The 20,814-nt window shown below is 39.6% G+C and overlaps 1 protein-coding gene across 7 annotated transcripts in view; it reads right to left on the reverse strand.

Annotated features, from left to right (window-relative positions):
* LOC102310265 (girdin) overlaps window positions 1-16,970 on the reverse strand; it is a 64,387-nt gene extending 47,417 nt beyond the window's left edge. For 5 of the 7 annotated variants that reach the window (XM_005930579.2, XM_005930577.2, XM_005930578.2 and 2 more), the window contains exons 1-3: window positions 16,294-16,970; window positions 16,097-16,197; window positions 5,191-5,299 (exon numbers count right to left, since the gene is read on the reverse strand). In XM_005930579.2, the coding sequence (XP_005930641.1) occupies window positions 5,191-5,299; window positions 16,097-16,197; window positions 16,294-16,356 (273 nt within the window). In that variant the 5' untranslated portion in view covers window positions 16,357-16,970. The remainder of the gene's footprint in view (window positions 1-5,190; window positions 5,300-16,096; window positions 16,198-16,293) is intronic. The other 2 variants (XR_006054343.1, XM_005930580.2) reach the window with 1 other exon arrangement.
* Between the last annotated feature and the right edge of the window lie 3,844 nt (window positions 16,971-20,814).

Consider the following 20,814-nt stretch of genomic DNA (forward strand, 5'->3'; position numbering starts at 1 on the left):
GGGGGTGGCTGAAGTCAAGCCAGCCACACAATTTCAAAGGTTTCACCCTTATGCTTTCTCAGGTTTAGCTGATGGATAAAAGATCTGAAGCTTGGATTACAAATTCAAACACCAAATGCTCTTTTGAAACAACAGCAAAGAGAAAATGTGACATAAAGGGTTTGAAAGGACTTTAGAACTGCTGCTCGCTGCTAAAGTGCTTACAGATCACCGTTAAACATGCAACATTATCGTGAATTAGTCTGCAAAAAAACAAAAAAACAAAAACTTGCAGAGCTTTGGGGCCAGGCACACTCTGCATCAATGGTGTCCTCTGTTACTCTTTAAAGAGTCAAAACAGAGCTCCCAGCCTTTAAACCACACCCCAAACCAAAGCAGAGGCAAACAGGGGACAAAAACACTCTTATTTTCAAATGTAACGTCTAAAACTCAAAGGATAGAAGCAAAATGTTGCTGTGCACTAAATAAAGTAAATCAATGCAAGTTGCAATAATTTGTGTGCCATTTATACATTTTAATGAAAAACTACAAAAGTATATACACTTTCCTAACTTGAGGGAAAAAAAATTATAATCCCTTCCATCAGTTTGAATGATTACGTTCGACTATGAATGACACCACATGGTGTCTGAGCCAGAGTTTCATGAACCAGGACAAAGGGATTCACTTAGCTTTGAGAAAAGTACAGGCACAAAGACTTCAGTTCAGCTGAAGGCTCCATCTTACATCCTACTTAAGAATGCCAAACCAAGGCCACTAAATTAAAAAGAGGCCTGGCCTATATTTGGACTGACCATCAGTGCAATGGAAAAGTCAGTGGACTCTGTACCAGGAAACTTGATATTCTACTCAAAAGCAATGTAATAATTACCAGAATGAAAATTTCCACCGCTTGCTTACTTTGAAAAAAATGTGCTGCTGCAATCACCACGTCTGCTTCTTCACAACATTAAATTCACATGAAAAGGCACACACACACACACACGCGCACAACCTTGATATGTTCACCAGATTCTAAAAATCAAAGCCTGAAGCCCGTCTAGACATCAACCTCCTCCTACAGAATCTACTTTACCAGAACAATAACCGAGACAAAGACTCACAAATATGACACGACATTGAAAGACAACCCTCATACTCAAACACAGCCCAAGACAGGGATACTTTGAAATGAAAGCCGTTATTACTGAATTTCTTGTTTGCCTGCTCACTTCTCGCCGCTTCTACACACACGCTCCTAGGATTACATCTCCTAGAGGCAAAGGGATGAGGAAAGGGACAAAGGAAAATCCCAGGTATACAACTGCCTGCTATCAAAAAAGTTAATAACTGCATTTCTCTTGACACGAGGAGATTATTAAATTTGAACCCTTGCTGACTGACCAAATAAAGTCCTTCCCTCCTCCTTCCTCCGGGACATGAACTGTGCTGCTTATAAAGACGACAGCACAGTCACCGGGGCACGTCTGTTTAAAAAGCTTCTCTGAACTGCCTTGAGTTCTTGTTGCTGAATTACTCAGAGTTCCTCCGATGCTCCACTACACAGACTCAAAGATCAAGATCAATTTATTGAATCGTAGGAAGCAGCCAAGAATGCCGCATCCTCGTCCAAAGTGCTGAGTGCTGCAGTAAATATAAAGCTGCTAACACCATTAGCCTAAGACCTGAAAGGTACCATCTTCTTCCATGTGTCACTGGAAATGTGAAACCAGTAAGAGGAAATGGAGACCACAGCAAAGCCATTTATCAAAGTCATTTTCCTCCTCATTGCTCCAGAAGACTGTGGCCTAGTGCGCAAACTGCATGTGTGCAAATATAGTATGATCATATATATTTATACATTGATACATATTTTGCAGGATGGCTCTGAAACTCTGCTGAGGAGCATAATCAGAAAATATGGTATACGTATGAACTGCTTTTCAATTTCTGAACAGCGCTGCAGGGGAAGAAAAGCCTAGCATGCTCAACAGGTATGACTGTTTAATCTTTAACCCACTGATTAATTTAACATCCAACGTGCTTCCCCACAGAAAAACAAAAACAAAACACATGCACACAACCCGTTTCGCTATTATTAGAGATTGAAACAAAAAAAAAAACCAAAAAAAAGTGCTTTTCATTTTCATCTAAACAAATATAGAATTAATCTCATTCAGACTCACTATTTTTTATTAAATACAATACACACAGCCTCATAGACACTTTAGTTTTATTTCTTTTAAGCTGCTAATGAACTAAAAATATAAAGAAAGAAGTGGAGAACTTCATTTAAAAAAGAAAAAAAAAAAATCAAGATAACATATGTCCAAAATCACACAAATCAAAATGATTAAAATGCTCACTTAAATAGGTAATTACATCCTACACATAACCCTTCCGTTGTCAGTTAAATCCCTAATAGGTCATCATAGGGGCAGTCAGACACACAACAAGGACAGCAGGGAACTTTGAGGGATTTAAGCCTGTAGGTGGTCTCCGAGAGTCTGAGGCTGCAGACACAAGTGGCTGAACAATGGTGTGACTAGGAGGTCAAAAGAACAACACCCATACAAACAGGGATGATTAATCAAACGCCATGGCCATACAAGAGTTGCATTGTTGCCTTACAACGTTCACGTAAAGCTAACGACCACACAGATTACACAGTACTATATACACCCAAAACAACACCCATTTACTTACATTAGCAAGGTCTTGAACTGAATTTGTCTCATATCAGTGCAACAAATTATCCCTCACAAGTAGGCAGGGTCAGTACTTAAAATCTTAAATCACAAAAAGCTACATTTTTCAGAAAAGGATGTTTTTTAATTAATATAAATAAGCAGGAAGCACATGCTGCATCCTGTGCTGAACACCTTGGAAAAATGACAAACCTTACTACAAATGCAACGTAAAGTAAATCAGATATCTGTATATTGTGCATGCACTCAACTAAATACATATATTTTTAATCTACCTCCCGGAAGATGGGGGCATTATTGAAGCCTAAATCCAGGATGTTAAAAAACAGGATAGATTGGGTCACTTCCAGTTAATGTCATTAACACTTCCTGTCATCTCATCACTCATTTACTCTGCTAGTCATTAATCAACCTCAGAGGAAACTGGCACACATTGATTCTATGGCACATAATTTGGCAAGTCCTTTTAAAGATGCCCACTGGAGCTTTTGTGGCCTTATAATGTCAAAGTCTGCACAACAGACTTTGCAACAGAAATTAGAAATGGCAGTTTTAATGACTAATTCTTACACAAGCCCAGCACACTCACAACCCATGAGGATACAAGTCAATCCTAAACCTGTAGTGTGGGAATTTGTGTCTATCAGGTTGACTGCTTGGCTAGATCGGCATTCCTAAACTCATTGCACTGTTGCAACAGCATGTTTGCACACACAACTCCTGATTACCATAAACACAGTTCCAGCAACAATGTGAATCATATTCTCTGCGAATCTGTCAACCTTGCAGGTTTCACAACACACATGCATAACCGTTATAAACAATACGGAGCAGACACTGAGGAATGCTGTGGGACAGCACGCTAAACTACACAAGCGTAACAGCAACCTACCATGGGGCAACTTATGCATTTGAGGTTGGGCAATAAATCAACCTGTATTACAAAACTGTTTTCCAAAGATTACAAAAAAAACAAAGCACCTTTAAAAACATCTTGCCACAGGAACGCTGGGTGACACTGGTAGTTTCACAGAAATGCTGATTAATGTGTTCTGTCCTTTTAGATACATGAATTTATCTCAAGTTAAAGAACATCCACTTTAAAAAAACCACCACCAAAAAAAACAACCCACTGAAATCAAGTAACCCTACCTCATCTTAACACCTTAAATTTAAACTGCATGATACATAAAAATACATGACTGTCATGCTCACCAGTATTTCTTGGAAACAGCGGGTGTCTCAACATATGTTAAAGAATATCAAAAAGTGTTCAGACCATTTTGTGTCGTGCATTAATTCAGCTGAAAATATCATTCTATGCCAACTAAACTTTATATTATATGTGAGATACAGAGCACTGATAAGCAGAGAAAAAATGTACACTCTACCACAGAGATAGGGGAGGATTACAGATTCAAATATCTGGCATCCGCACTTGGAAGTGGGCTGCAAACCAAAGTTGTTCGACACAAATCAACCATGTGTTGTCCCACATATGCAAGCAGTCAAGAGATTATCCAGGGCGAGTATGCACAAATATATCAAATATATCACAGCATTAGTGGGATTTACTGCTTGTGACCAGTTCACCACGCGTGTTTTCAGTTTTGTCATATGCAAGTTAGCAGGGGGTCAACACTGCAATGAAATGTATTTGACGAGCAGCAGACAGTAACTCAGCAGTATACTATACTGTTGCAGTATTTGATAAAGTATTTACTAAGTGTGAGCCTTTATTTACTGATATGATCAACTGCAAAGACTGTAGATTCACAAGTAATGATTAACCATGAACGGAAACTGAAACGTATATAGACCTGATAACATGCTAAGCAGTAATCTACTTCAGTATGCGTAACTTGGTCTACTTATATCAACTTCAAACCTCTGACCAAAGTTTATAAGAGTATCGTTTAGGCAGCAAGTTAGATTTCCTAATTTTTCTAGGACATTTACACAGATTGAATCAATATCAGGACAACTGCCTTATTTTTCTCACTGTCGGATGAAGCTCTCTAAAATTAAGAAAATTGTTCAAGAGGGAAATGGTACATAAGCAGATTTAAGTTAAAAATATATAGCAGACACTATAGACGAGTAACCACATCACTGTTTTACATTCCTGACATCTCTTTAAATTTACTGGGCTACTTTTGACATCTGGATGGAGGCTGATACCACATCACTCACATACACATCTGCAAATACATCTCCGTTTATACAGCCAACTCTTTATGTGGCATGAGCTTGTGTGTATGCTGAGCTAAACTTGACGAGTGTGTTAACTGATACATTTTTGGTGGTGAAAGGTGGTGAAAGCCAACTCCTGTTTTAGGCATAAAGGAACATGGGGTATGTATGAAGAGCTAAATTTAAGGGATTTTGACCCTTATCACTAAATCCACACATTTTTATGACATATCTGCAATAAATAGCTCCTAACAATCACTTCAGTGTGGCTACTTTTAACTTCTGATAAAGCAAAGTAGTAAAATCTTACCTGATAGTAGGATTTAATCTGCCTAATGAGAATAGAAAGGTTCTGGATGCGCAGTGTGGAGTCATTGTTCACTTTCTTGTTGGTGCGCTGCACTGTGGCTTTGGGATTTCTGTAGGAGAAATGGAATAAGGGTTATTCAACAATCCAAGTTTGTAGCAAAGATAAATATCAGGTGAAGATTTCTTTGTTTCTAAGAATTGCCATTGTATCATTGCTTTATGTAATAGAATGGGTCTGTACATAAGCCGTAGAGTGACAGCAGACCCACAGTAGACACTTGCTTAAATAAACAGAGTGCCATAACAATGTTAAAAGAAACCACAATCACAATAAAAGCAAACACAACAAAACATTGGTGGCACCAAAGTTTCAGACAGTTTCTAGGGTCCAAATTAAAGTACTAAAATTCAAAGCTCTTGAAGCATTTAAACATTTGGGTTACACCAACTGCGGGGGAAAAATCACTGAGATGGGGCATAGTGGCTCTGTTGATGGGACGTGGACAACCAGAGGGGGGAGGGGGGGAGTGAAGCAAAGTTAATTTTATATCACTTTCAGGGAAAATGCACAAACAAGAACTTCCTTTTACTTACTACATTTTTTATCTTCGATTTGGGGAATGTCAGAAAACATTTGATACCCACTAGGCTACACTGAGGCGTTGTATATCAGCAGTTCTGTGACATTTAACTGTGATCATTGCCTTCATGCTGCCTGCAGAGTCAAGAGGCTGTGTGCCCTCGGTGAGTGTTGCCTAAGGGATGTTAAACGGCGCGTGCATCACAACTTATATTATCACAGGCGTCAACATGTTTTAAGGAGCCAAACATTCCACATCCACACAGAACCATTTCAGATAGTAACTGATAGCAATCCAAACAATTTGCACATCTGTGAATGTTACCAAGCCCAATTACAAACATTCACCAATTAAGTCTACTGGTAAGATAATTAATCAGACAAATCCTTAGCAACTTGTATCCTCCCATCATTGGAAAGCCTGACATGCTGACCTGCTGTCAAGCTCAGAGTCTGCATCATTTATGGCTAATAATCTCCCAGGTTTTAACAATAAAGTTCTTTGATAGGATAAACGACACTGATTGGAGGGAGAGAGAAAAAAGAAGTTCAACCAGCTAGTTAGAGGTTAAAAAGATTGATACTATACAAGTCTTGTGTATTTAATGTGATATCTACTGATCCCCTGAGGGAAATTCCAGTTTCCTTGAGTCACAGAACTGAGGCGATGACAAAATGGCAGCCCTTGAGCAACTAGAGAGAAAGTCTTAATTTCACATTTGCTAATGCCAAATGCATCTATATATTGCTGTAATATTTGTCTCAAATACTTTTCATACAGTTTATTTGTTCTACATAATGAGTGTAGCTTTAGATGGGCAGCATTTCCTTCAGTAATCCCACTAAAAGTTCCACTAAAAGTCCACCCGATGAGTCAATGGTTCGCAGAAATCTTTACTTTATTTATTTATTTTATTACCCTTAACTTTAGTAATTGTTTTCTGTATGACTTTATCAGTCTCTCACATTCTTGTGAAGGAATATTGGCTCGTTCTTCTTCACAGCATTACTTCAGTTTACTCAACTGAGGCCTGCAGGCTTTCTTTTATGCACAGCTCATTAGCCGGCATACTCAGGATCACTGTCCTGTTTTTCATGACCCAATTTGGGCCAACATTTAGTTTTGGGACACATGTCACATTTAACTCTAGAATACTTGGTAAACAGAGGGGTTCACGGTCAAGTCATTCACTGCAAGCTGGCCAGAACCAGTGGATGCAAAACAAGGCCAAATCATCACCCCTCCACTACCGTGCTTCTGATATGCTGTTCTTGATTTTACCAAACATGGTACTGTGCATTACATCTGTCCAAAGGACATTGTTCCACACATTGTGGTTTGTTGATGCAAACCTGAGCTGTGCTGCCATGTTTTTCTGTCAACCCTTCTTAATGAGTAATGCTTATTAAAGTTCAAGATAGTCCAATTAGAAAAAGACTGAATATTTCACATCCTAAGTGAGGCCAGAGGAGTCAGAGACATAGCTCTGGACTTTTAGTGGTTCCTCTGTGCATTGCACAGTCTGAACTTGGAGTGAATTTCTCAGACAATCTTCCATCCCTTAAAAGATTGTGGTATTGTGTTAACACAACTTCACAACTTCAATGATGAATAGACAAATGAACTGCCAAATCATCTGCTTTATTAAAAGGTGTTCACACTTGCTAATGATCAGTTTATTAATTGCAATACATCAGTAGCACTTGGATGCTCCTTACTTTCTTAATTCATATTGAAAGAGTAAGGGTGTACTTAGGAGCCTCGTGAAAACTTTTTTGCATACGACTAAGTAAAACAGAACCACATCCGCTAAGGCCAATAGATTACACAAACACTCAAACAAAAATACTTATGTCACTTTAAAGTGAAATGCAATTTAACACTCATGCTAATTTAATTTCAAACCGATAATTAACCAGTTACATTTTATACTAAACTTAACTCATTTTAACAAACTTCCCACACATTAATTTTGCTGTTCCTATAGATAAAAATAATGAAATAATTTACTTAACAATATTTGAGGCAACACATTTTGATGATCAAAATGATGAACCATTTCACCCTTTAGCTTCCATGTGTTATAGCTATATAAAGTAAAATACCTCCTATCCTCCATAAGGGAAACATATCCAAGTAATTAAGTCGTGGTATTTTCCTTACCATCATGCCTTACACCAACAATGCCAGAGAGCAGCTCTGATTATCGTGATATGCACTTTAAACCTCAGTGTGTATGCTCCATGACCTATTTATGAGGGTCAACATGGCTGCCTTGCGCCTGAGAAGGATCCTGACTGCTTATAAATGTATGCATGCATGCATGTAGTGTGCAGCACATGTGTCGTCATGCATGTGTGTGCATGACTGCTTCTGAAACACCCCAGAATCGCAAAGGAATGTCTGTATCTGCACAGCTCATAATTTGATTACAAAGATATAATCAAGATTTATTTTTCCTGTTTAGAAGAAGACGCTGAATGTCAAGGGTTGTATTTATCTTCAGCAACATTCATTCATTCAGAGGTGACTGGTTAAATCCTTTTCTTGTTTTACCACCGTTACATTCTCCTTGCACTGAGCACCATTAAATATACCTCTAATAGAAACAAAACAAAGCATACTTGCTTAATACACAGTAATATAAAGACTCCAGTTATCAATTTAGACCCATTTATGCATTTATTTAGAAGTCTTGGGTTTATATGAAAAGTCTCTCTCTCTCAAATGGCTGCAGTGTGGATGTGTTAATTCGGCTTTTCAACAGCCTCCACCCTGAAACACACACACACACACACACACACACACACACACGCTAATCAAAAGGACACAGGGCTCTTTTTAATACCGTGCTAAACGAAGTCACATGACCTTGCCATCTCTCCCCTCCACATGCACACACAGCCCCTTTCGAGGTCCATAGTAGGGGGTCTATTTAACCCATTAATTAAAAAGCACAGAGGAAGCTGTAATCCTATCAGTGCGAGGAGGGTAATGTGGTGAACGAGGTGTGTGAGAAATACTTGGAGAAGGGGAAAAGGAAGAAAAAAAAAAAAAGTTGTTACTATTCATGCATTCCATCATCATCATCACGCTCAGCTGACAACATGGCAGTCACCATCTCATGACAATAACATGCAATCCACTACTCATTTCTCCTGCACAATCTCTGATGTTACTAGCCTGGGACAGGCTGACACCCCTGTGGATCAGCGGGCGACTAAATACGGGGGCTTAACAGCAGTTTAAAAAAAAAGAAAAGAAAAAAATCCAACTTATTGCCTCCCCCTCCCTGTTCCTGCTGATACAATAAACCTAAGACTTTAAATAGACAAACAGATTAAGGATGAACAGGCAAAGCCAGCTCAAGAGGCAGCAACACAGACAACTAGTCAGCAAGTCAGCCAGACGGCCAGTCAATAAGTCGGTTCATGGTTGCAGTCGATAGGCACTGCAGCCTTATGCAGAGCCTGCGGCCACTGGGCTTCCTCCTCTCATCTGCAAGCTTTGATTGGCTGGGTAGGTTAGAGAGTAGTGTTAGCCTATATATGACAGGCTACATTAGAGTCAACGTGGGCAGCCAGGCACATGCCCGTACACACACCAATACAGAAAGCAGCCTAAATGCGCGCACACACACACACACACACACACACACACACAAAGCCCAGGCCCCATTTGGCCACGTGCTGGAGATGGAGATTGTGAGCTGTACTGTCCAAACACAGCAGGAGGGGTGTGTTTGTGCCTCCATGTGAGAAAGAAGACAAACATACACAGGAGGCCGGTGAAAGAAATCTGGGGGATGAGCTCTTATTAGCAGCCGTGTTAAGGCTGACGGTTTGGTTCAGGATAATTTCAGGTCGGTGTAAAGAATTAAGGCTGTCTGACACGTCCTCGGTTTGTTTTTTCCACCACTCAGAAGCACAAAGAAACAGCAGAAGCCTTTAAGATGTCAAAATTTTAAACCAGTTGGTTCAAATACCACTGAGGACATGCAACCAACCCAGTAACACAGATCTAGACCTTATATGGCTTGTAGAACTGTTAACTAACAGGCTGATAGAAAATGATACCCTTTTCTACCGTTTATCCCGGCTACTTTCAGCGCGAGGGAGTATAAGTACTACTTTGAGACACTCCAAAATTACTGAGCTCCTCCCGAGTCCAAATACCCTTTGGAGGAAGCTCATATTTACCACTTGTATTTCTGTGATCTGAAGCCTCGACTTTCCTTGTCTGTGAGTAAACACGAATCCACCTGAATCTGAACGGCGTAAATTTTGTGCACACCCAGGTGCCTGCCTGTTTTTTGTCCGCAGGGAAAAAACACGATGACGCATCCGCCCCAGGCAGCGCATTTCCAAGGAGGATAACAGGAATCATTGCATGCTTGTTGGGTCTCCAGCTGTCCACGTCCACAATGGAGCATAGTAAAGACTTCATTCTGTCGGACACTAATCCAATATTTGTGGACATGTAGGAATATCGGTCAAATATTAGGGAATTGATTAATGAATAGTAAATAAATAGGATACCTTGATTAAAACATCACACTTACTATGAAAGCAAAGAAAGTTATTAACAATAATCCATACTAACAAGTCAGCTACAAAATGAGGAAATCAGCACTTATCTTTTAGATTCTGGAGTGCATCATTACACTGACTGCATTTCCAAACAGAAGCTTTGAAATACAGTAAGCACAGGCAGGAGGTAACACATACTCTTATAAATCCAATTAATCTCAAATTAGTGAGGAATCAGACGGTGATCCTAGAGCATCATATGTCACTGCACCATTAGGTTATTTTTAACTTGGGCTGCAATGCAGATTATATTACTTTACCCCATTAGAATACCAGGAGTGCAAGATGCTGGGAACAAAGTAACATCCACCACTCTTTACTGATGTGGACTGCATCCTCTTCTCTCATTCTTCACCTTTTCTCACGGAAACTGTAGTGCTTAAACACACCGAGTTCTCATCGCCCCATTTCCTTGTCCTGGTTTTTCATGGAGTCGTTTCTTTTCCGTCTTTGTCTTTCTGTTACCACAGGGCCTCTTCCTGTCTTCCGTGTACCCACAAGGATTGTAGCTGAACTCATTCCTACCAATCTGGATTGGAGGTGCTGAGGATAGTCCTTCCAAGGTTAGTCATCTATCTTGCAGTTTATCTGCATAATGAAGGACTAACTGCTCAAACTGGAAATGTGTAGGAGGTGAAGCACTGGTTCCTCAAGGCCTCAGAGCAAAGTAAGGTCTAGTGTTGCTACTTTCAGTCGACGATAGTGAAGGTGGAGTTCTGCCGCAGGACTACACACTATCTGTCAAAAAGTATAAAAAGTACTTTTTTTGCAAACACACATTTGCAAAAGAGAAACTTTTAAATAAGATTAATTATTAATTCATTTGAGAAGGGTTCGCACCTTATTTAGACACATCCACTGTCAATATAGAGAATGAATCTTTCTAACATAAATCACACTTCAATCATTCTGCTATGGGTCACTCTTTGGAACAGAAATTTTTTTACCTGGTCGATGATTAATTTTACTTTGCTGTTAATTCTCAGTGTTAAGCTGCTGTTAATGAAACTCAACAATTCCTGCAGATGTTTCACCCCATAAGTCTTTCATTGAACAGAAGGGATTATATCCCTGAGCCGCTGAAGGGATAGAAATAAGTAACAGATGGAGGAAATGTTGAGTTTGCATTAATTGCAAATAGCAGCACCAGCAAATTAACAGCTACCTTTAATAAAAATCTGATATAAAGCTGCCAAAATGAACATTTGAAATGGTGGCAAATAGCATCAGTAGTGGAATTCAAAAGTTCAGTATTAAATTGTGATGGGCAGCAATTTATTCATAGTCATGCTAAATGCTATGCAGCAGCAAACTTAAATACTATACTTTAAGAGTCGGGTAATTGTAAGTCAAATGACTCTGCACTGCTAGAGTGGAAAAACTCTGCGATTAAATTTCTACGATGATTCCTTTGGGGTTAAACGTCCTTGTTTCCGAGGTTTGGAGTGCCTCATATTAACACAGCCTTGTTAAAGTTTTGTCCTCCCAAGGTCACAGCTGCCATTTCCTTCCTGATATGATACACATCCCCCTGCTCGCCGGGCACAGAGAGAATGACACAATGATGATTATGAGAGTTGAGATCCAAGGCGAACACTTTGATGTTGAAGGATGGATCCCACACTCCAGCCAGGAGCAGGAGGGAAATCAAACAGTCTAACAACCCAGCAGCACATTTGTCTGCCTCCATTCTCCAATCCAGCAGGAATTTCAACTATGTCTGCTGTAACTAGCCCCAGAGAAAGCTAACAAAGGCTTCAACGTGCTGCTCAAAAGAAAACAGGAGAGAGAAATGAGAGTGAGAGGAGTGCTGAGGTGTGGACAGAAAAGGAAGTGGAGAGATGGAGATGCCAGCTGGAGGAAAGACGGGAGAAACAGACTAAGAGCATGTGGTGCAGGATCTGTAGGTGTTGGTAAATGATGAAGAGAGACAGCAGAAGAAAAAGAACATAAGATTTGACCCTATTGAAATATTTACCCCTCTGGGACCTATTGGTATTGCATGACTTGTAGTATTTTTTCTTAGCTGTTCTAGTTTGCAAAAAAAAAAAAAAAACTAGAGAAGAGCAGAGGTGCAATAACACCTGGGTGTGATTCCTGAGTAAAAATTGTAAAGACAAATATGACAAAAAAAACAAAAGACATGTATCAACATGCAACAGAGCTTTGTTTCAAGTAAAGTATTAGATTGGTGCACATATGACTTCACACAGTAAAACCCAGCCAATGCTGGAATTTACATCCATTTAAATTGTAATTTTAAGTTGATTATCTACGGCAGACCTCAATGGCTGTTACAACAGTACAAACAAAGTGTACTGAAATACACTGAGAAAAAAATATGCAGATGAAAATTTTGACAGCTGGTAGTTACGCTCAATTTTCTCACATTCTCTTTCCCATATGTGCACCCATTCAGACTTCTGACTTACAGACATGCACTGATCTGTCTGAATAATAAACAGAAGTACTGACCACAGAACATGTGGAACCGCATTCTTTCCATTTCTCACATATGCTTTACTACTTTACACTTGTAGCTACTTCAGTAAAATTAGCAGCCAGTTTTTTGAACATCTTTTCTAGTTTAAAGTTGTTAGCATTGCAAAGTTAGCGCTAGAAAAGCACTGACATCCAACATGACAAATGTTGTGCACCCGATTTCCATCAACTGTCTGTCTCACTCAAATAAATCAGGTAACTGCAGCCTGTAAAAGGACGGACTGACCGGTTGACCGAACAGGCCAAGGAGCCAGCACGAGTCTACAGACTTTGCAAAAAAGCCAAGAATTCAAATGGACAGTTGTCACTCTGACAAAAATTTAATTGGCGCTTTCTTGCTGGGCGGGAAAACTAATTGGTTCGACAGCACTACGGAGGCGATGTAATTGGCTAGGTAATGTCAGTCACACGAGGGGAGGGGGAGGGGACACGGTGCCATCTGGGTGTCTGTCAGCAAACCGTTAGATAATCCTGGGGTCTCTCAGCTCTTTCTGTGCTCTCCCATGCTGTCCTCATGACAACTGCTGCCAGGCGGTCTGCCATGTCTCCTGCTTTGTGCTAGATAGAGACATGCGCACAGCAATACTAAAGCTTGCTCTACAACAGCTGATGTTGCCAATAAAATACCACAAAGGTGTGTAATTAGGCATGCATGTGAAGTGATCACACAATATTTATTAATGTTTTATTTTAACATAAAAGTATGCCGACTTCCATCCACTCATTTATGTAAGTTTTGTAGTTCTATCATTGACTCTTCTAAATGCAGTGCTAACTGTGCTGAACGCTAGTGGGTGTTTTTTTGTTGTTGGTTTTTAATGTAAACAGCAGCTGGAGGGTAACACCAGTAGAGTACAGCTTTTTAGTGCAGCTGGATCAATTTCAAGCAAGGCAATAACACTCACTACAATATGTTTCAAGCTGTCACAACAGAGGAGAAAAGGAAAAAACTAAATGTGTGAGTAAGAGTGTTCTAGTGGGAGCCCTGTTAATTATCACCTACAGGTATTGGGAGAAGTTTCTAAGCTACTTTTAATGAGAGATGGAGCCGAAGGAAGTATAACCACACACCACGCATTGCTTTCAACCACATTTATGGTCTTAATACTGAATAAGCTCATGTTACATTTACAAAAGGATGACAATGAAAAAAAATGATATAGCTATTATTCAAAGGGCTCTGCAGCAGCTGCAAAGTTTACAACCATGAGGTGTAATATACAGTTGAGTTTATGATATTTCAGTTAGCTGAAGTTAATCCTGCAGTGCCTGTAAAGCAGGAGAGGCAGACAAAGAGCAGTCTCACCAACACTAAATCTGACCAATACTGTAGCCCTTTGAGTGGGAGGGTGGCTGAACAAGATGACTACCAACAGCTGCCTCAGTCCAAAACCAAATACACAGGGAAAAGAAAAAACAAAAAAAACACAGATACACAAACTCCCACACAGAGACAGAAGCCCTGCAGAAAAGCATGCAGACACACACAAACATAAACACACTGTGCGGGCTGTGACTGAATATTCCCAGTATCCTGTCAGGCGATCACTAAGGCAGTCACGGTTCATTTTAGCATAGAGCTCTCAACCATCCACAGGAAATTTCCTTCTGGCTCTTTCCATTTTACTGCACACTGAAATCCTACCAATTACATGGCCACACACCTTTGTGTTAATATCTAGAACTGAGGAATTGCCATTGTGGCTCAGCAAACCACGGATGTGAATTTGTCTTGTGTGTTAAACGCTTGCTCTATTTTTGCAGATCTTTCCTGTCATGTCAAAGTTTTTTTTTTCCCCATCTCTGGCTTTTTGGCAAATCATTTTCTGCCTTCCTTGGTCCTCTGACCCTTCCCTTCCCCCCATATCCTTCCTGTTTCTTTTTCCACCATAGTGTGTCCCATAAGGGGGAAAATGCACTAAAAATATAGTAGACTTGTTTGATGAAGCTATGTGTGGAAGAGGAAAGACGGCCTTGCCATTTGGAGAATACATCAGCATGTAGAAAAAGCCTGGAGGAGGAAAACAAGCATGGGAAAAAGAGCTGGAAGAGATAGTTGAAACCTCAAGATAGGCAGCTTAGAGTGATGGGCGAACAGCAAGAGGTCGAGGACATTATAAGAAGGCAGGACAGGAGGAAGAGGAAACCATCCAAAGAGAGGAAACCGTGTGGGGGGTTAATCAGCTCCTCATGCAATGCAGCCACACATTTATCCTTCTGAAACACTACACACTTGTTACTAACATAAATCTGTACACAAAACAATGGAAAGACAGATTAGAATATCCATACATTTCCCTGAGCTACTGATGTGGCAAGAAGTTGTCACATGAAAGTGCAACACATAATCTCTTGAGAGGTGAAAATCAATTCCAGTGGGAGCAGGCTGGGTTGAATGGTGCTTAGACAGGCAGGCGGGGGGATAAATGCTGACAGTGTGGAGTGTAGCATTAGCGGAAAATATGAAAAATTGTCCTGCTAGCAGGAAGTACCAGCCAGGAGCCAGACAAAGGAATGGAAAGCGGTGTTCTGCCATGTTTTATATATTTATGACTGGAAAGAGACAAACTGAACATGAAATTCCTTTGCCTTATCAAACATCCAACCTCTCTCACTATCAACACAACTCCCAATACATAAGCAGTCCTTCCCTTTCAGCTGAATGTAAACCAAATGTTGGCCTGCTGCATTGCAGTGCAGTCAACATCCAGATTCTGTGCTGCTACCAGGGATTCCTCTTAGGGCTACTATTTCTAGTTTAATCTACAGCACAGCAGGAAACGTGAAGCTGCAGCTTCCAGGGGCGGGGTGTCTTCCAGTCGGCTGCAGATGACAGTGTAGGATGACTTAAAAGAAAACACGCACGCATCTTTGCAGCAAACATGCCTGCAGACAATCTGCGGAGCTCTAAAGAACCCCTGACAATAACTGTCTGCAAAGATTTCTGACAGTGCGACCCATCATTGACCCCAATACAAGGTCCCTTTGTGCTTAGCCTACATTCATTTTAAGCGCCGGACAGAGGCTACAGTTGCTTAATTTGCTCATGAGGGGATGACCCCACGAAAAAAACCCCAGGGTGAGTACCACTTTGATCTTCCTCCACACCCACAGACCCCGTTTACTGACCAAAATGCATACATATAACCACACAGAATGGGTACGGTTTAACCATGTAACCCTTGTTAATGCAATGATGGGTAATATTTCTGGATGTGTGCCGCACACTACTTACATCTCAAGCATTATCTCATTCAGGTAAATCCCATCCACTAATTCAATATATTCCGATAATTTGGTGCCATCGGTCACCGTCGAGTGTCCGACCGTCTTCACCTGAAAAGGGGACAATAGATAATCAATAAAAGAACAGCATGGGGTGATTAATTGGCGAGCTCAAGACACATCTGAATAGCTAATTAGGGAGCTTACCCAGCAGACCAGAGGTGTGAGCATGAACTGCTCCAGCAAAGGAGTGAACACCTCGTTTTCCATGTTTTCCTGGCGCCGTTTATTTCAGCAGATATGGGTTTTTTCCCTTTTTAAATCGGAGAGAAACGCGTTTCTTTTGACACCGCTCATGTAGTTAATTCAATTAAATCGACGCTCATTGTGGCTACAGGCCACTGAAAGACGTCCGAGGTTCCTTTTGATAAGGGGTAAAAAAAATCGTTAATCCACAATTTTCTAGACACAAGCCAGCTGTTTCAGATGCCAACGACGGGGGTTCGGCTCCCTCACGGAGAAGGCAGGGATTCGCATTTTCTGTTAAAGCGCTTTAAATAAAGATACTCTGTAATGTGTCGCCAGCCGGGCTCGCTGTCTATCTACAAATAAGATTAAGGAGACTCTGAGACCTGCGCCAGGTATGGTTTTATGCTGAGGAACTGGTAGATAGAGTCCAACGCTGAGGGGAGATATTCCTCCAACACCTCCTTTTAAATTAAATATCCAATACGAAGGGAAATCCAGATGTTCAAGGTCCGTGGTTTGAAACCATCGGGTTACTCCTCAAATTTATTCTAAGGTCATGTCTAGCTACTGATTCTGCTTCCCCTGTCTGCCTCTGTTCAAATGCTGCACACCACTGAGCGCAAGACTGGGGAGGAGGACACGTAGGACCGCCCCCCTCCCTGCCTCTCGCGTGCATCTCCCTCCGCCTCATCGCCTCTTTAGCCCAAGAAAAGTAGGGCACTGATCAAAGCATCTCTTTCAGCTCAGACTACTTCATGCTCTTAGTCATGTTTCGTAGAAAGCACTTAGTCATCTAGCGCAGTTAAACTATCTTAAGATCATTTTAAGTATCAAAGAAGCAAATGTTGTTTTTTTGGGGGGTTTTTTTTATATTGAGAACCAGTTTGTCTGCAGCTTCAGCGTTATAATTTCTAACATGCTGTGGCACATTTGGTTCCAGTTTGTGCTTAGTTAATCCACTGGCATGTATAAATGCTGGGGATCCAGGTATACTCTTTGTCTGCTTTTGCAGCATGCAGTACATTAGTGACATGTAGGCTACTGACACCTGGTGGGTAACGTAAAGACTGGAGGTGTAGTATCTGTCAATCAAAGAAACTGTTCCATCAAATTTGCAACATATGATTCGTTTAAATTTAAAATAAGCTTTCTGCAGTCTATTGTTTGTTTGGTTTATTAAAGGAGACTTGTGCTCATTTCCAGCTTTGTGTTTGTTTATTTATTTATTTAGCATTATTTAGGAAGTTCCTTTGAAATCAAATCTGTTTTGCAAGGGAGATTTGGCCAATGCAACTTTTAGACTTATATCCCCAAAATACCACAAATACAACAAGAAATACAAGGTCTACATACATACAATTAATATGCAATAAACAAATAACATAAAACATTAGTGGCCTCTAAAAAAAATAATGAAATGTCTCCTTTTCTGCAATCCATATGATGATTTAAATTCACCAATAGCTATAGCCATGTTTAAGTTTAAGGTCTTCCTGTAAATTCCATGTCTAACAAAACACTGTTGTCCCCACATCTGTCAGAACTCTAGTCACATCAAAAAAGGCCAATCATAGCTAGTAACTATTGATATGGCAACAAAGAGGCGTCCAATAGTGTTAAATAGTATCGCTTCATAGAGAAAGATAAACCAATATTGGTTTTTGTAAGTTATCAGAGACTTTGGATTTTTAATAAAATGTAGAGATTCACGGTACAATCTATCAAGATCTTCTTGCTACTCTTGGACTCTAGTCTATTATTATTTCAAAACAATCCCGATTAATCTTATACTGGGCCTTGGTACAGTCCCTCATTTCATCCAGCATCTGTATTTTAGTTCTCATCTTTAACCCAACTTTCTTCTGATTGGCTATCCCTGATAAAAACACAGGCTCAATAGCAGGTGGATGGGTCTGTAATGACAATATTATCTAGACTCAGTGACATCATGCATACTCAAGAGTAGGAAAAAAAGTATGTGAAATGGAGCAAGTTAGAGCAGTCTGAAACTTGAGCTTTTGGCTCATTACTACATATTCGTCTGATTCTGATATGCCTCTATCATTAGTTGAGCAGTCGCCATTGTAACATTACAAATTTAACAGAAATAGACAGGTCTGCTTTAAAGACCATAAAACTAAAAATATCCATAATGATACAGAATGAGGTTATGTCATTTTTATTGATAGTTGTGTTTTTAAAATGACTTACTGATGATGATTTACTAAATGCCAGAACAGCTATAAATGGCTAATTTTGAAGCTCTAAGATAACTTGTGACTCACACTATTCAGTGAAAGGTCAAATGATTACTCAAGGTCAGATTTTGACAGAAAAAGAATCTGCTGCTTAGATAATTAATGAATCATTCAAATAATTTTTAAAACAAGTTGTCACCAACATTTCTCTGTTTTATAGCAGTGGAAACTGAATTTCTGAGTGGGCCGGACAGAACATGGACACTGATTGTATTAGGTTGGTTTGGGAAGACTGTGAGTAACTAATCAATAAATTCACTGTTGGCAACAAATAGTACAATGACTAATGTGTTTGACTAAACTTGACTTGGTTAGTTTGCTGAATGAAGCCAGCAGTTTTAAGCACACAATATTTTTTTTTTATTTTGCAAGGTGATGACTTAGAGATAAGTCCACTATAGAGGTTGAAGACACCTAATCAACAAATGATGAATGGCTTTGATGATGTGCAGAGGGAGCAAAGGCAATGTGGCCAAATAGCCAATCAAAACACAATCACTGGTTTGAGAACCAGAGACCTGAATCACCTCCAAGAAACAGGTTTAAGAATGAATGAATAGCTTACTGTACATATAGTCCCCTAAAACCTTCACTCAGCACATTTCACCAGCTGTTTTGAATAAGCAGAAGTTATAATTTGCATTTAGAATAACGGTCAGTGTTGTTGGTGCTTTAGCTTGGGGCTATACAGTATGTGTTCGTGACAGGACCGGCTGTCTCTCGTTTCCTGCAAAACATGTTTAGCTGAAGCGATGTAAGTTGTTTAAAGCACAATATTCAGCTGGATAATCCAATGTAAACAAAACAAAAAAGGACTCTATTTATCTTTTACATGGAAGTCTGCATCTTTATGTGGGCATTAGCCATTTAAATGACGCTCTGCTGCTAACAGATGGGCTATGTCTAGCGTACAACAAAATGCTCATTAGATCTAAGCAGAAACTGGTAAAAGTCTGACATGTTTCAACATGTAATGTCTGATTGTGTCTTTGCTTATATTTGCACTGCAAAAGTTCCTTTTGGAGGCTTGAAATAAATCCCTCTGTATCCTAGATCATGCATACCGAAGCACTAATTCGGTAACACATCTGTTTTATATTCAAATGTATTTAAAGTCTCTGAAAATGTCGTTTCATTTCTTGAGCTGTATCAGTAAAACACGAGAGGAAGGAAGAACATACTATTCTTTCTTCGGTGATGATTCAGATATGATCATTTTGTGCTCTGATCTTTAACCTTACAATCGAATTTCTTTAATGAAGACTAAGTGGATATGGTTATATATATGATATATTTTGCAATAAATATTCAATGTTATTAACTAAATTATTTAGGCCTTATTTTTAAGGCCAGAAGTAATTGTTAGGTAAGTGACATGAACTAGTTAAATAAAAGATAAGTTAACGTTCAGTGATATGTCCATGCAGGGAAATGCTCATTTGTTTTGTTTAGGCAAATATGTTTTAAGAAGCATCCTGAAAGCCAGGATTCTTGTTTTGTACTTTGTATTAAATCAGTCTCTGATCTTACTAGAAACCAAATGTGCTGCCCACTTCATTAATCAATTTACCATCTGACTATCTCTCATTCATTCTGGGCTGTTATAATTCAAAGTGACTTTGTGGAGGACTCCCAAGAATTGCTGATGAACTTCTCGGTCATGTTTGGCGTGATCTGTGTACTACATCTGCTGCTACAATTATCCCAAAAGACTCTGACCAACACTGTATTCATTTAAAGTACAGTAGTCTGGAAGCTGGCAAACGTTCCCAAATTAGAGACTCAAGAGTCAATCAATGAATCAAAGTCAGAACACAGTATTGTGTTTTGTTTTTTGTTGTTGTTTTAGTTTGATATTATTTGTAATGTATGATAGTCATTGTTTTGAATATCCAAGCATATATTCAAAAATAATAAAGTTCTTTTTTAACGGTTTTCAGTGTTATCAATCAAATCAGCTTTTCAGATGTTGAAATGTACATGTAGACGACACAAGATTTACCCTCACACCTTTGCAGTGCTGTAAAGAAGGTGCAAGAAGTAGCTTCAGTGCTGGAAAATAACTGTTTTGGCTACATGAATATGTTGGAGGCTTAAGGGTCAAAGTGGAGTAATAAGAACAAGAAATATATATTTGTAGCAAAGTCTACCTAACGATGCAGTCCTTTTTTGTAGCGTGCTGTTATTTTGGACATCAAGATGTGAAACGTGCAAAGATCTG

The sequence above is a fragment of the Haplochromis burtoni genome, unplaced genomic scaffold, assembly GCF_018398535.1.
Source record: "Haplochromis burtoni strain Fernald_Lab_line unplaced genomic scaffold, NCSU_Asbu1 Contig_46, whole genome shotgun sequence".
Classification (NCBI taxonomy): Eukaryota; Metazoa; Chordata; class Actinopteri; order Cichliformes; family Cichlidae; genus Haplochromis; species Haplochromis burtoni.